At 63.7% G+C, this 15667-nt stretch overlaps 2 protein-coding genes across 2 annotated transcripts; both read left to right on the forward strand.

The window, feature by feature from the left end:
• Nucleotides 1-165: 165 nt before the first annotated feature.
• TAS1R1 (taste 1 receptor member 1) lies at nucleotides 166-7347 on the forward strand (the record flags this gene model as incomplete). The annotated part of the gene is made up of 6 exons (XM_084244054.1): nucleotides 166-481; nucleotides 2424-2727; nucleotides 3794-4555; nucleotides 4912-5124; nucleotides 5373-5493; nucleotides 6416-7347. The coding sequence occupies exons 1-6, from the start codon at nucleotides 291-293 to the stop codon at nucleotides 7345-7347; spliced, it is 2523 nt and encodes an 840-aa protein (XP_084100180.1). The 5' UTR covers nucleotides 166-290.
• Nucleotides 7348-8330: 983 nt separating this feature from the next.
• Nucleotides 8331-14216, forward strand: ZBTB48 (zinc finger and BTB domain containing 48; the record flags this gene model as incomplete). The annotated part of the gene is made up of 10 exons (XM_084242993.1): nucleotides 8331-9020; nucleotides 9454-9695; nucleotides 11226-11337; nucleotides 11883-11975; nucleotides 12308-12394; nucleotides 12485-12639; nucleotides 12969-13105; nucleotides 13179-13343; nucleotides 13691-13779; nucleotides 13865-14216. 10 exons carry the CDS (start codon nucleotides 8331-8333, stop codon nucleotides 14159-14161), a joined length of 2067 nt encoding a protein of 688 aa, XP_084099119.1. The 3' UTR covers nucleotides 14162-14216.
• Nucleotides 14217-15667: the final 1451 nt, after the last annotated feature.

Consider the following 15667-nt stretch of genomic DNA (forward strand, 5'->3'; position numbering starts at 1 on the left):
GCTCCATTCCCCACCCAGGTGGAGCCGCAGGCACTGAGGGAGGACAGGCGCCCCTGGGGGCAGGGCTGGTGGGGCCTCTGGTTTGCATCTGCGTGCCCTGCCCAGGAGGCCCGCAGGCCCGGAAGGCCAAAGCAAACCGTGGCTTCCTACAACGGGGTTCCAGTCCCCCCCCCTTCTATAGGCAAGAAGCTGGGGAGCCATTGGCCAATGCCGGCCCTTTCTATTTAAACAGCCCCAGCCAGCCCGACAGGGCTACTCGGCCTTGCTGGGCGCAGGGCTGTCTGGCCAGCATGTCACCCCACTTGGCTCACCAGGTCAGCCTGCTGCTGTCCCTCTCCTGCTGCTGGGCTTGCAGCTGCCACGACGCCGAGTGCTCGCCTGGGTTCAGCCTCCCTGGGGATTACCTCCTTGCAGGCCTGTTCTCAATCCACGCCGAGAGTCTGGGGGTGAGACACAAGCCCACTGTGACCCTCTGTGACAGGTGAGTAGGGGTCAGCAGACCTGTCCCTGAGGGCCATGTCCATGGGGTCTCCGCCTGCAGGCACTGGCTGGCCTTTCCCCAGCTCTGCTCCCAAGTCCGGTTGTCCTGGCTGTTATCAGGCTTTGCACTGTAATTGCATCGTTATGTCCTGGCCGGCTGACCTAACTAGACATCAAGGACGAGGTCAGTGTGGCCCTTTTCCTATTCAAGCTCATACTCTTTAGCTGCCTGGAGGACCCACAGGGCTCTCCGTGGGGGAGGGAGATGCGGCCTGCGGCAGGAGCAGCAGGAGCATAAGCAGGCTGGTGCCTTCACATCGACAGCAGCATCCTCAGAGAAAACATCGTTGATGCTTTTTTTTTTAAAGATTTATTTATTTTTATACAAGAACCGGGGTACAAGCCAGATGTACAGGAGGGTGAGAGGAGTCACCAGAGAGAGAGTGGGGAACAGAACAGGCTGACCGACAGAAACACATTGCTGAGAGGAGCAGTAGACAAGACAGGAGAGGTCTGCCCCTCCATGTGGGTATCTCTGCGGCCGGCGGGGATCAAACTGGCACTGCAGAGGCTGCGGACAGCTTCACAGCGCTACGCTCAACCGCCTGGGCCACCAGGGAGGCCCAACATTGCTGCTTTTCTTTCTTTCTTTCTTTCTTTCTTTTAAAGATTTATTTATTTATTATTTATTTATACAAGCACTGGGCACAGTCAGAAGCGCGGGAGGGTGAGAGAATTGACCAGAGCCAGAGCGGGGAGCAGAGCAGGCAGAAGGACCGAAGGACACTGCTGAGGGGAGCAGCGGGCGGCAGGAGAGGTCTGCGCGCCATGTGGGACCCTCCTCCGGTGGCCGGGGAACAGCCGGGGATCGAACCAGCACTGCAGAGGCTGAGGGCAGCTTTTCGCAACCCAGTGCTCAACCGCTGCGCCACTGGGAGGCCCCCTTTTTTTTTTTTTTTTTTTTTTTGGTGGGACCCTCGCTTGTGGCCGGGGATTGAACTGGCGCTGCAGAGGCTGCGGGCAGCCTCGCAATCTAGCCCTCAACTGCTGCGCCACCTGGGGAGGCCCCATTGCTGCTTTTCTTGTAAAGGAGACAGTGGCTCAGTGGTTGAGCGCTGGGCTGCGAGGCTGCCTGCAGCCTCTGCAGCGCTGGTTCGCTCCCTGGCCGCTGAGGGTCCCGCAAAAAAAAAAAAAAAGGCACAACCTATGGGGCTGTTCACAGCCACTGCAGCACGAGTTTGATCCCTGGCCAGGGAGCAACCCACATGGCACGGCAGACCTCTCCTGACTCCCCCCGATCCCCTCAGCAGGGTATTTCAGTCAATTCACCCGTTCTGGTCCCCACTCTGTCTCTGGTGAATCCTCTCACCCCCCACACCTCTGGCCTGTACCCCAGTTCTTGTATGCATAAATAAATCTTTTTTAAAAATTAAAAGAAATAAATAAATCGAGACTGAGTAAGGCACACTGCTTTCCATGATGTGGGTGGGCTGTATCCGATGAGCTGAAGACCTGAAGAGAAAAGATGGAGGTCCCCAGGAAAAGATTCTGCCTTCAGACTCAAGCCTGCCGCTCCGACTCCCGCAGGAATCTCGGCCTGCCCTCCGTGTCTCAGACTGGCCAGCCCCAGAGTCGCGTGAGCCAGTTCCTTAAAATAAACCCGTCTGCCTGCCTCTATCCCGAGGGCTCTGCGTCTCTGGAGAATCCAGAACAACAGCAGGTTTCTCCGCTACAGGACCCAGGCACCTTCCTGGCTAAACTGCTGATGTGGATACGCGCGTTTCTCCCTGCTGCTCCCCACAGAGGCACCGCGGTGCTCCAGGGCCCTTGTGGAGATCTCGGTGGCGGAGGACCAGGCAGGGACCCCACAGGCTCCTTCCTACCCTCAAGCCTGGGTTCCAGGTGGCCGAGGGTCTCAACGGGGACCTTGTGCTTCCCTCTAGGCCCAACAGCCTCAACGGCCACGGTTACCACCACTTCCAGGCCATGCGGTTCGCCGTCCAGGAGATCAACAACTCCACGGCCCTGCTGCCCAACGTCACGCTGGGATATGAAATCTACGACGTGTGCTCCGAGTCGGCCAACGTGTACGCCGCGCTGAGCGTGCTCTCGCTGCTGGGGACGCACCTCGAGGAGGTCCCGGGAAACCTCAGCCACTCCCCCATGGCCGTGGCCGTGATCGGGCCCGACACCACCAAGCGGGCGGCCACCACCGCGGCCCTGCTCAGCCCTTTCCTGGTGCCCCTGGTGAGCGGGGCCCCGGCGGCTCCCCCGGTTGGGCTGGGGCGGGTGGGCAGGAGCTCAGGGCCAGGCTGCCCGCCTGGGTGCCCTGGTGGGCACAGCTCCTTAGCCACATGGAGGTCCCTGCCCCCTGGCGCTGTCCCTGTCCCCAGGTCCTTCCCACCTGCTCACCTCTCCGGCTCCCAGGCGGGGGGCAGCTCCGAGGCCCACCTTCCCGGCTCTCACGTCCCCCCTGACTTCTGAGCGCTGGGCCTCATTTCTGGTGCTCACCCAGTGCCCCCATTTGATGGATGCACAGGCCCCAGCTGGAACTCCCCTCCCTAGGCAGCTGAGGTCTTTCTGATTCCTGCGTCCTCTGTGCAGCCCAGCCAGAAGCGCAAGGTCTGTGCACCCCAGAACTAACCTGCACTCCTGCCCCTCTGCCCCCCGCCCCAGTAGCTGGAGCCACAACTGCTGCTTTCACCTTCTCAAGGCCACACCCCATCACCATTGCCACAGCTCACTGCCGGCATCCCTCTTCTAGATACTTCCACCAGCCAGCTCAGCTCTCCCCGACGCTGGTTTTGAGCCTTTTCTAACACACCCTGCACTGAAATCTCTCCTAAAACAAGCGTGAACCCAGAGTGACTCTCCTAAAACAAGGCTGAACCCACCTGAACCCACCATGTCTCTGTGTGAGCCCATGGGGGCTCCCCCTGGCCTTTGGGTCAAGACCGAGCCCCTGGGCATGAGAGCAGAGAACTCCTGCCCTGCCATGCACACCTCTAGCTCTCCCTCCTGGCATGGCCCTCCAGTGGGGCCCAGGCCCCTCACATCACACCGTCCCATCGCCTCCTGTCGCTCCCCCTCTGAGAATGCATGGCGCCTCCCTTGCCCATGGGTGTCCCCTCCTCCCTGGAACCTGCCCCTTCTGTGCAAGCAGCTTCTCAGTCATGTCAGATCGAACTCTCCCTGAGAACCAGGGCCGAGGCCTTGTCTCCACAGCCCTGGCGCCCCCACGCCCGGCACAGGGCCGGCATTGGGGCTCAGGCGAGGCTGAGGCCCCTGAACTTGCCGACCTGAACCCCCACAGATCAGCTACGAGGCCAGCAGCGAGATCCTGACTGCGAGCCGGCAGTACCCCTCCTTCCTGCGCACCCTCCCCAGCGATGAGCACCAGGTGGAGGTCATGGTGCTGCTGCTGTGGAGGTTCCGGTGGGTCTGGATCTCGCTGGTGGGCAGCGATGGTGACTATGGGCAGATGGGGGTGCAGGCGCTGGAGTACCGGGCCACACAGCAGGGCATCTGCGTTGCCTTCAGGGGCATCGTGCCCGCCTCTGCCCAGCCTGGGGACGAGAGCATGCGGAGCCTGGTGCGCCACCTGGCCCGCGTGAGGACCACCGTCGTGGTCGTCTTTGCCAGCAGGCACCTGGCCAGGGTGTTCTTTGAGTCCGTGGTGCTGGCCAACCTGACGGCCAAGGTCTGGATCGCCTCGGAAGACTGGGCCATCTCTAGACACATCAGCAAGGTGCCGGGGATCTGGCGCATCGGCACGGTGCTGGGCGTGGCCATCCGGCAGAGGTCGGTCCCGGGCCTCCAGGCGTTTGAGGAGGCCTCTGTACGGGCAGACCAGGGGGCCCGCCCACCTTGCCCCCAGGGCCCCCGGTGCAGCTGCAACCAGCTCTGCAGAGAGTGCCAGGCCTTCACGGAGCATACGGTGCCCATGCTGGGAGCCTTCTCCATGAGCTCTGCCTACAACGTGTACCGGGCTGTCTACGCCGCAGCCCACGGCCTCCACCAGCTCCTGGGCTGTGCCTCTGGAGCCTGTTCCAGGGGCCGAGTCGACCCTGGGGAGGTACAGTAGCACCGGCCCCCACCTCAGAGTGCTCTCCCGGGGGGCAGTGTGGCCCCTGCTTGGCCACCCAATGCTGGCGTTGGGGGGCAAGGCCCACCTTTGAGGTTTCTTCCCCTGAACTTGCCCCCATCACCCACTGATGGGGCCAACATCTCTCTTAAGGGGTCCTTTGTTGGAGGAGGCTGGTTGTGAGGGTTGAGGGGAGGTGGCTCTGAGGAAGGGACTAGAACTTCCAGACTGCCCAGGAGAAGCCCGAGAAGGCCCCACATACTTGCTTCCTGGGCCTCCCAGGCCTGGGTCCAGAGGGTGGAGGAGGCACTGCCGACGGTGCCACGATCCACCCCTCCTTGTTCCAGCTCCTGGAGCAGATCCGCAAGGTGAATTTCCCGCTATACGGGGACTCTTTGGCATTTAATGACAAGGGGGACCCGCTCAGTGGCTATGACATAATTGCCTGGAACTGGATTGGCCTCCAGTGGAACTTCAGTGTCATTGGCTCCTCCACGTGGTCTCCAGTTCAGCTGGACATTGATGAGACCAAGATCCAGTGGCACGGAAAGGACAACCAGGTAATGCCTCGTGGGTGGCCCAGAGCTGGGGGCAGTGCTGACACAGCTGGCATGGAGCGGGAGGCCCCAGGGACCACTCTACCCCACCCTGCCAGGGAAACTCCGTGGGCTGGTGGACAGCTCCTGTCGGCTCACAAACCCGGGGCAGAGCTCAGGGAGCAGCTGGTGGGGCAGAGGCACAGAGGCCGCTTTCTGCTCCATGTGCGGGCATCTCCAGATGGATGCAGAGCGCCCATGGCTTCTTGCAGGTGCCCACGTCTGTGTGCTCCAGTGACTGTCCGGAAGGGCATCAGCGAGTGATTATGGGGTTTTTCCACTGTTGTTTTGAGTGTGTGCCCTGTGAGGCTGGGACATTCCTCAACAAGAGTGGTGAGTGGCCCAGCCAGCGGGCAAATGACCCTGCACTCCTCCGGCCTGGATGGCCGGGGCCCCAGAACCCAGGCCCTGGTCCCTTTGCTGCCAGTTCGGTTCAGATTGGAGGCTACCTGCCGCCACCAGAGAGAATTCAGATCAGAGAGTGCCGGTGAAAGCCTCAGACCTCACTGGATCCTTAATCAGTGACCCCCCCCCCCGCCCTCCAACTCCTACAGATGCAATCGTATCCTAGTTCAAACTTGTCATCCAACTGGATGCAGCTCTTGTTCCCAGAGTACCTCCCCATGATTTCTATATCCAGTCTCTTCTCTTGCCCATACCAAACACAGCCAGCGCCTGAATAGCTTGGCCCGGACATAGTAGGGTGTCTGCAAAGGAAAAAAACCCCACACCTTACCCAGTAGTACAAGGTCAAGATCAGACAGCTGGAAGAAGTTCAGCCCAGGACTGGCCTCCAGAGGCTACATTTGTTCCTTTTACTATTTCTGTGGGCATAGGAATGTATCTTTTCTGTCCTGGGAGAGCTGGCTCAAAGAATCCACAGAACAACAGCTTAAGAACATTATTGGTGGAAAGGCTGGGGAAAGAGCTGAAAACACCTTTCCTTTGGGGGTGGCTGTTCCCATTGGATCATAAACTCACTGGCCTGTGGGCAGAGTTAGCAGGAGGGAGCCCTAAGGATCTCTTGGTTTGTAACCCTGGCTGGGATCATGAGCCAGAGAGAACCTACCCACGTGTCTCTGGGGTCGTAATAACACACCTTGAAGAAACACTTGGCCCCGGGCCTCACTCTGGGGCACCTCCATCTCACTGTGCCCAGCAGAGCTCAGTTCCTGCAGGTCCTGCCCTCCTAGCACCTTGTGGGTCTCATGGCCTCCCATCCTGCTCTGTTGACCTGGTTCTCCTTCCCTTCCAGACCCCCACAGCTGCCAGCCTTGTGGGAAAGAAGAGTGGGCACCAAAGGAAAGCCAGACCTGCTTCCCACGCACCGTAGTTTTTCTGACTTGGCATGAGCCCATCTCTTGGGTGCTGCTGGCAGCTAATACGCTGTTGCTACTGCTGCTGGCTGGCACTGTGGGCCTGTTTGCCCGGCACCTAGACACCCCAGTGGTGAGATCAGCTGGGGGCTGGCTGTGCTTTCTCATGCTGGGTTCCCTGGCGGGGGGCAGCTGCAGCCTCTATGGCTTCTTTGGGGAGCCCACGCTGCCCATGTGCTTAATGCGCCAAGCCCTCTTTTCTCTCAGTTTTGCCATTTTCCTTTCCTGCCTGACAATCCGCTCCTTCCAGCTGGTCTTCATCTTCAAGTTTTCCACCAAATTGCCCATGTTTTACCAAGCCTGGGTCCAAAACCACGGTGCGGGGCTGTTTGTGGTGATCAGCTCAACGGCCCAGCTGCTCATCTGTCTGACTTGGCTGGCAGTGTGGACACCGCTGCCCACCAGGGACTACCAGCGCTTTCCTCAGCTGGTGGTGCTTGACTGCACCGAGGCCAACTCAGTGGGCTTCATGCTGGCTTTCGCCTACAACGCCTGCCTCTTGGTGAGCGCCTTCGCCTGCAGCTACCTGGGCAAGGACCTTCCCGAGAACTACAATGAGGCCAAGTGTGTCACCTTCAGCCTGCTCCTCAACTTCGTGTCCTGGATCGCCTTCTTCACCATGACCAGCGTCTACCAGGGCCAGTACCTGACCGCGGTCAACGTGCTGGCCGCCCTGAGCAGCCTGAGCAGCGGCTTCAGCGGGTACTTCCTCCCCAAGTGCTATGTCATCCTCCGCCGCCCAGACCTCAACAGCACGGAGCACTTCCAAGCCTCCATCCAGGATTACACCAGGCGCTGCGGCTCCTCCTGACCACTGCCGGGCCTCGCGGGCAGGCTGGGCGGGAGAGGCTGAGAGGAGCCTGGGGCGATGGAGGCCTCCGGGCTCCTTAACTTGGCTCCGGGAGTGTAAACCCGCGGGAGAGCCCAGTCCGCGCTCCAGGGCGCCAATAAAGAGATGACGTGCTCAGCTGAGTGTCGGTGGCGCTTTCAGTCCGGGGAGAAGGGAACCGCGCGCCCCAGACCGGCGGCGGGGCGCCGGGACCGGAACTTCAGGACACGGCCCAGGCCCCGCTTGGCGTTGCTAGGCAACCGCGGAGGCGGTCCCAGGGCCGCGTGAACGGGACTAGCCCCGCCTCCCGCCGCATGCGATTGGCTGCTCTCCGCGTGGCCCCGCCCCGGGGGCCGGCGCGAGGCCCTCCGCCTCCCGGGCGCCCGCCCCGGCCGGCGCGCCCTGACGTCACGTCCGGCGGTGGCGACGGCGGCGTCTCCCCGCGGTCTGCCGGCACGTACGGCCGGGCGGTTGGCCGGGCGGCGGCGGGGCCGGCGGGCGGCGGGGGCGGACCGGCCGGTGAGGAGGCGGGGGCCGGGGCGGGGGGCCGCCGGGCCGCCGGGGCCGCTGGCGCGCGTGGGGCCGCGGCCGCCTTCCGCCCGGAGGCCGGGGTGTGTGGGCGCGGCGTGGGCTCCGCTCGCTGCCGCCGCCGCCCGCCGCGCGGGTCCCTGGCCGTGCCGGCCGCGCGGGCCGCGTGACCCCGCGCCCCTTCCCAGACTGACCCTCCACCAGCCCCCCACGACCCGGCCCTGTGCCCCGCCCGGCCCCTCCTCGCGGGGGTCCGCCTGACCCCCGCCCGCTGCTCTCACTGCCCGGGCCCCTGCCGGGGAGGCGCCCAGTAGCCCCTCTGGCCTCGACCCAGACCCTCTGATGAGCAGAGTCCATGACCCCCTCCCCTCTTGCCACCCCGGGGCGGGCTGGCCATGGTGTCACTTCTGCCCCCCCCCCCCCCCCGCAGACGGACCATGGACGGCTCCTTCGTGCAGCACAGCGTGAGGGTTCTGCAGGAGCTCAACAAGCAGCGGGAGAAGGGCCAGTACTGCGACGCCACCCTGGACGTCGGGGGCCTGGTGTTCAAGGCACACTGGAGCGTCCTTGCCTGCTGCAGCCACTTCTTCCAGAGCCTTAATGGGGATGGCTCTGGGGGCAGTGTTGTCCTCCCTGCCGTCTTTGCTGAGATCTTTGGCCTCCTGTTGGACTTTTTCTACACTGGTCACCTGGCCCTCACCTCGGGAAACCGGGATCAGGTGCTCCTGGCTGCCAGGGAGTTACGAGTGCCAGAGGCCGTGGAGCTGTGCCAGAGTTTCAAGCCCAAAACCTCAGTGGGACAGGCACCGAATGGCCACAGTGGGCCGGGGAAACCTGCCCCCCGGGATGTGATTAGCCATCTGAAGGAGCCTGCAAGCTTGGGGGAAGAGGAAGTTTCAAGGACTCTCGGTCAAGTCCACAAGGATCAGGAACCCAGTGGCAGTTACAGCCCCCAGGGACCTCAGCTTGGTCTCCCTGCTCATAGTGAGAGCCCTTCCTTTCTCCGTGGGAAGCTCAAGCAGGCCTTGAAGCTTTGTCCCCCAGAGGACAAGGAGCCTGAGGATTGCAAAGCACCCCCGAGGCCCTTTGAGGCTGATGGTGCCCAGCTGCAAGGCGGGACTAGTGAGGTACTGTGCTCAGGGTGCTGGAAATGGGAAGGCAGGAGGTGGGGAGAGAAGCGGACTCGCTCCCGAGATAATCCGGACCCCAAGGTAGAAGCTCAGTTACGTGGGTTTGGAGCAGCCTTTCTTCAAACATAGGAAGCGGGTCTGTCCTGCAGTCTCGGGCTGACCCTCTTCGAGTCACAGCTGTCCCTGCTTGCCAGTTCTTAGGTCGGAGGGGGCGGCTTTAGGGCTACAGGTGTTTCCCCCGGGTGGTGAAATCCAGCCACACTTCTAGTTCCCCGCAAGTAGAGCCACTATTCTCCAAATCCAAGATTCAGATCCTGCCTGCCCTGGGGCCCTGCAGGGAGCTCATAGGGGGGCTGGAACTGTGGGGCGGCCAGCTACTCCCCAGAGTTCCTGCCGATCTCGCCCCTTCCTTCTGCCTCTTCTGCCCTAGTGGGAAGTGGTGGTTCAAGTTGAGGACGACGGCGACGGAGACTATGTTTCTGAGACTGAGACTGTCCCAAGCAGGAGGAAATCAAACGTAATCCGGCAGCCGTGTGCTGCTGAGCCAGCCCCGAGCGCGGCGTCCCTCACCGCCGAGCCCGCTGAGAACAGAAAAGGTACAGCGGTGCCTGTTGAATGTCCCACGTGTCATAAAAAGTTCCTCAGCAAATATTACCTGAAAGTCCACAACAGGTAAACCTTCTGTTTATTTTCTTTTCTGCCTGCATTTGCACATTGGGGGAGTGGGGGCAAGTGAGCCCGGGCTCTGCGGGGGCTGGGGCGCTGTCTGAAACCCCCCGCTGGCCAGTGGCGCGTCCTCTGACATTGGGGCCTGAGGCACCAGGTTGGGGTCAGATTCCCCCTTTCTCCCCTTCCCCGATGAGCCCGCAGCTGGAGGGGTTTGTGGACAGCTTGTCCATAGGCCCCGCCCTCTGTGGACCTTGACCTCCAGCTGCCCGTGCCCAGGGCACTCGAAGCCTGGGGCCTGCACGGAGCCCCGACCCTAGCTGGTTCCCTAGCCTGGCAGTGGGGCCTTCGGCCGAAAGGTCAATCGTCAGGGTCGGCGCTGTCTTTTCTGGGGAAACGCCAGCTCCGGGTGTCCCTGCAGTGCCCGCTGAGGTGACCAGACGCCTGGCGAAGCTGTTGTAACTTAAAAGCAACCGAGGTGAAAGCAGCCCGGATGTGTCAGCCACATGTCGCGTGCTCCGTGGCCGCGCGGCTCTGGGCTGCTGAGTCTGACAGCGTGTCCCGGTCGCCGAGCGGCTCTGGGCTGCGCTGCTCCGGGGGGGACACCTCTGGACACCGCAAGTCAGTGGTGCAGTTCCTGGCCGAGCCAGGTGGGGCCTTTTCACAGCAGGTGCTCTGGGAGGCCATGGCCACTGCTGCGCTCCCCGCTTTGGGGCAGTGGAGTCTGGGGAGGCCCCAGGAGGGGAGGAAAGGGGGGTGGGGGCCTGCATGGCCTGGATGCTCCCCCAGTGTAGGGCTCAGGAGCTGGGGCCACCCCCATGCCTACCTGGGCTGCGGGCTGCCCTGCTGGCCCTGACAGCTGGGAGGGGCCGGCCTCGCGGGGTCAGCGGGTGGGGGAGGACAGTCGTTACCCGCCCAGCAGACGGTGGAGTGAGCGGCAGGGGTGGAGGGAAGAGCCAGAGCAGAGGCGTTGGGGGGTGCGAGCGCAGTCAGCGAGCAGCAGGGGCCTGGGAGGGAGGTCCCACGGCCCCCAGGTCTTTGCTTGGGGCGAAGTGGGCAGCGTGAAGGGCCGTGAACAAAGCAGTGACGAGAGCTGACTCGCAGTTCATGCCCGTCTGGCTCCCGAGGTCCAGCCACGTCAGGGAGGCAGGCCTGGAGAGCAGGGGGCAGGCTCGGGCAGCGGCCCTGGGCGGGGGTGCTGTGGGCAGGCCTGGCCACCCTTGGGGTGGCGGTAGCTGTGGCGCTGTCAGATTCTGGCCTCAGTTCTGAAGGGAGACCCCGTGCAGGTTTCAGGAGTCTGGACTCGGGGGTCGTTTCCGCCTTCAGAGCCGTGTTGGTCAGCCAGCCCCCGCCAGCCTGTGTGGATCTGGCAGAGGTGGGGGTCTCTGGGCGGCCCCTCTCTCCTCGCAGAGGAGGGGGTCTGGGCTGACGCGCAGGTTTACCCGCTCGTCCCCCACGGGCGGCCCCAGGAGTCCTCGCGCTGCACTGCTGGGCGGCGGGCTGTCCGCTCAGCCGACGGCCTGTGACTCCTGGCAGGAAACACACAGGGGAGAAGCCCTTCGAGTGTCCCAAGTGTGGAAAGTGTTACTTTCGGAAGGAGAATCTCCTGGAGCACGAAGCCCGGAACTGTGTGAACCGCTCGGAACAGGTACCCATGGGCGGCCCAGATCCTGCTGGCAGGGCCCGCGGGCCTCTGTCCTCCTGCCTTCGGGAGGGGCCCCTGGGGACGGGACAGGACTAAACTCGAGCGCAGAGGGTCTGCAGCTACTTCGGATGCTGTCGGGTCCCCCCTCAGTGTTACAGGTGGGGACGCAGGTCCTAGGAGCGGAAGGGACAAGCCCCCGAAGGGCCTTTGTCTGCCCAGGCCCCTGCGCTAGGGAGCGGGGGTGCCACCGTGGGGGATGGCTGCTGAGAGGCCACCTGGCTGCACCCCCTGCCCTGCTGGCCAGCTGAGCTCCCCCCTTCTCTCGCCAGAGGCCTGTTTCCTGGGGCAGGGGCTGCAGGTGAAGCCGCCCCGTCCCCGCCCCAGCCAGCTTGGTGGGTGTGCAGCACTCGGCCAGGGGCAGGGGCAGGGCAGCAGTTACTGTTGCCCTCTCCCAGCCTCGTGCCCCCGCTTCGGGCAGACCCAGGCAGTGGCTGCTGTCGCAGGCAGAGGCCCCCTGACACCGGCCCTGCTTGCCGCCACACTGCCAGGTCTTCACGTGCTCCGTGTGCCAGGAGACCTTCCGCCGGAGGATGGAGCTGCGGGTGCACATGGTGTCCCACACCGGGGAGATGCCCTACAAGGTCAGGCTTGCCGGTCCCCAGCGCCGTGGTCCAGCCCGGGATTCCCCTGGCCGAGCCCTTTGTGGGGTGGTGGCAGGCACCGCCCCCTTGCCAGCCTTCCCTGTCCATCCAGTGCCCCCAAACCAATGGGCAGCACCACAAGCTCTTTCTGGCACCTCATCTCTTTCCCTGGAGGGCAAGCTCAGCACCCCTGTGGGCCTGGCCTCACAGTAGCCACAGAGCCCCCTGGGATCTCTGGCTTGGGCCTGCCCTCAGATGGCTGCCCTAAAGCCTGGGTGCCCAGGGTCCCGTCGGCGCGGGCTGCCTCTGAAGTGACTGCGCCCGCTTTCCAGTGCTCCTCCTGCTCCCAGCAGTTCATGCAGAAGAAGGACTTGCAAAGCCACATGATCAAGCTGCACGGCGCCCCCAAGCCCCACGCGGTACGTGCCGGCTGTGCTTAGGGCGTTCTCGGGTGCAGTGTGGGCAGCCCCGCCCTGTGCTCATCTTGACCCTGCTCCCTCCGCCCGCAGTGCCCCACCTGTGCCAAGTGCTTCCTGTCCCGGACGGAGCTGCAGCTGCACGAGGCCTTCAAGCACCGCGGGGAGAAGCTGTTTGTGTGCGAGGAGTGCGGGCACCGGGCCTCCAGCCGGAACGGCTTGCAGATGCACATCAAGGCCAAGCACAGGTGGGGCCAGGGAGGCAGCTTCCCCCTGCCCTTCCTGGCATGAGCGAGTTTGCCAAGCCAAGAGTCTGGGGGAGGGGATTTCAGGCTAAGAGGAGGCTCTGCGCCTCCCTGAGTGTGACCTCAGGATGGAGTCGGTGCCCCCTTCCTGGCACTGCCCAAGCCCTCCTGCCAGGCTCCTCGTCGTAGCCCAGGCCAGTGTCCATGGCTCAAGGAGGCCAACTTTGGCCTCGCCTGTTCCCTTGATCCGGGGCCAGGCCTGCTCGCCACTGTAGAGTGCGAAGGGGCTGGTTCCCTGATCGCGGCCTCCGCTGTGCCCCCCGCCTGGACAGGAACGAGCGGCCGTATGTCTGTGAGTTCTGCAGCCACGCTTTCACCCAGAAGGCCAACCTCAACATGCACCTGCGCACGCACACGGGCGAGAAGCCCTTCCAGTGCCACCTCTGTGGCAAGACCTTCCGCACCCAAGGTGAGGCAGCCCATCCCTTTCCCGTCCCGTGGGCCCGCGGCCCTGTGGCTCAGCCCTCGCCCTGTCCCCACAGCCAGCCTGGACAAGCACAACCGCACTCACACTGGTGAGAGGCCCTTCAGCTGTGAGTTCTGCCAGCAGCGCTTCACCGAGAAGGGGCCGCTGCTGCGGCACGTGGCCAGCCGCCACCAGGAGGGCCGGCCCCACTTCTGCCAGATCTGCGGGAAGACCTTCAAGGGTACCTGGGTTGGCGGGGTCAGAGTTGGGGGGGTCTCAAAGTCAGGAGCAGCGGCGGCTGTGTGTGCTCTTCTCCACGCCAGAGCTTCCCCTTTCCACCTCCCCCACGTCACCACGCAGCTGCTTATGCTTTCGCTGAGTGGGGGAGCCCCTCAGGGCCTGTGCGGTGGCGGCTTTGGGGCGGAGCCGTGGAGCCCTCGGCCTGGGTCACAGGGGCATCCCCTGGATGCTGGACCGCCCCCCCATCCCTTCCTGCCAGGACTCCTTGCTGGCCCTGGGCTCGCCGCCTCTCCTCAGGGCAGGCCCTGCCACCGCCCATCTCCCTGAGCCCCGCCCTCCCTCCCGCAGCCGTGGAGCAGCTACGCGTGCACGTGCGGAGGCACAAGGGGGTGAGGAAGTTCGAGTGCACCGAGTGTGGCTACAAGTTCACCCGCCAGGTAGGTCCCCGGCTCACTGCTCTGCCGCTCGCCCCCCCCCCACCACTTCCATCCAGCCTGGCCCTGAGCGCCCGCTCGCCCCCAGGCCCACCTCCGGAGGCACATGGAGATCCACGACCGGGTGGAGAACTACAACCCCCGGCAGCGCAAGCTCCGGAACCTGGTCATCGAGGACGAGAAGGTGGTGGTTGTGGCGCTGCAGCCGCCCGCTGAGCTGGAGGTGGGCTCGGCCGAGGTCATCGTGGAGTCCCTGGCCCAGGGCGGCCTGGCCTCCCAGCTCCCTGGCCAGAGACTGTGCGCGGAAGAGAGCTTTGCGAGCCCAGGGGTCATGGAGCCCCCCCTCATCATCACAGCCTCCATCCCCGAGGACTGTGACACGTAGCCCCCCACAGCCCACCGACTCCCTCCCCCAATAAACCACACGGCTTTGGACTCCAGCACGTCAGCCCATCCGGTGGTCTGTTCCCGGTAACCGGCCCCAGGGCCGTGCTGCTCACGTGTCCTGAGAAGGGAGGGCGCCTGCGCCTGTTCGGCCAGCAGCTTCTTGTCGGAGACCCGGGAGCAGCGCTTGGCCCAGAGCTGTGGGGCCCGACATGTAGCCAGGCACGCGCCCGGCGTGCATCTCCCCGTTGTCCTTCCGGAGTCTCAGCTGAGCAGTGGCCTGGAATGGCACGGGGCCCCTGCTGAGGCTGGGGTGCTGCCAGCCAGGGGTGTGGAGGCGGTCCCCGCAGTCCTTGCTGGCCCCAGACAAGGGCGCATGAGGGTGTGCGTGAGCACAGGGGCCTGGGGAGGGGCGCGGCTAGGGCCTCTGGACCCAAATGTGGCTGCCCAGCGGGGCCTTTCCCTGGGGAGCCCTACTTGCTTTGGGGCACAAGCCACATGGGGCCCAGTGTGGCAAGAGGCCCTGATGGTCCCCAGGCTCCCTAGCTCCTGAAGTGGGGTACCGCCGTGCCTTGGAAGAGGGCATAGTTGTCACGGTCACGTGCCCTGACATCCCAGCTCCCTTAGTGACGGCTCTAGGCGGGGGCAGAGCTACTAACAGAACCAGCCTCTAGACAGTCCCCTCAATGGGTAACTCACTGTCCGGCTGCCCTGGAGTCTGCCCTCGAGGCCCTATTGGCACTGGTCCGGGTTCTTGGTGGCTGGTGCCAAGGGGAACCATCCCAAGGAAGGTTGAGGTTGCGGGGTCTTTTTAACACCTTGGACCTTGGAAGTCCATCACTTCCACCATGTTGTTGGCCCAGGCAGTGACTAAAGAAGTCCCTCCACTGCTTGATGGGATGGGGGTCTAACCCTGCAGCCACACTGCTGCCCGGAGTGGCCCCCGAGGCACCACATGACCGGTGCACACAACCCTGAGATGGAGTCCCATCACTGGGGGACGCTGCAGCACCCACCCCGCCGGGCCACTTCCATGCACAGCTCGGGGCCAGACTGGTTAACCCACCTTCTCTGTCAGCCCCTGGCCGACTTCTGGGGCCAGACGCCTCCCCGGCCCAGGCAGCCTCTCCCTGCTCACTCAGGCTTGATGGGCATCATTCAGATGCTCACGGGGCTCTGCGCGCTGGGGGGGGGGTGGGGGCAGAGACCGCACAGTCCTCTCTCAGGTGCGGCCCCTGCTGCTGCATAGGCGTGACTGCTGGCACGAATCTGCCCTCCAGATTCCACCCCTGTACCCACCGCTGCTAATTTCCTGGCCCCGGTCGACCTCAGCCCGGAGAGGTCCCAGAAATGCAGCAGCAGCGGAATAAAGGCCAGGGACACCAACATATAGGAAATGGTTTTATTTCAAAAAGTGTAATAAGGCACCCTAAAACCTTACACAGGATTCTGGCCACGTACGCCTACAGAACAAATAAATACGCAGGTCGGCCCCTTGCGCGGAGCT

This window comes from Talpa europaea (genome assembly GCF_964194135.1).
Source record: "Talpa europaea genome assembly, chromosome: 9".
NCBI lineage: Eukaryota > Metazoa > Chordata > Mammalia > Eulipotyphla > Talpidae > Talpa > Talpa europaea.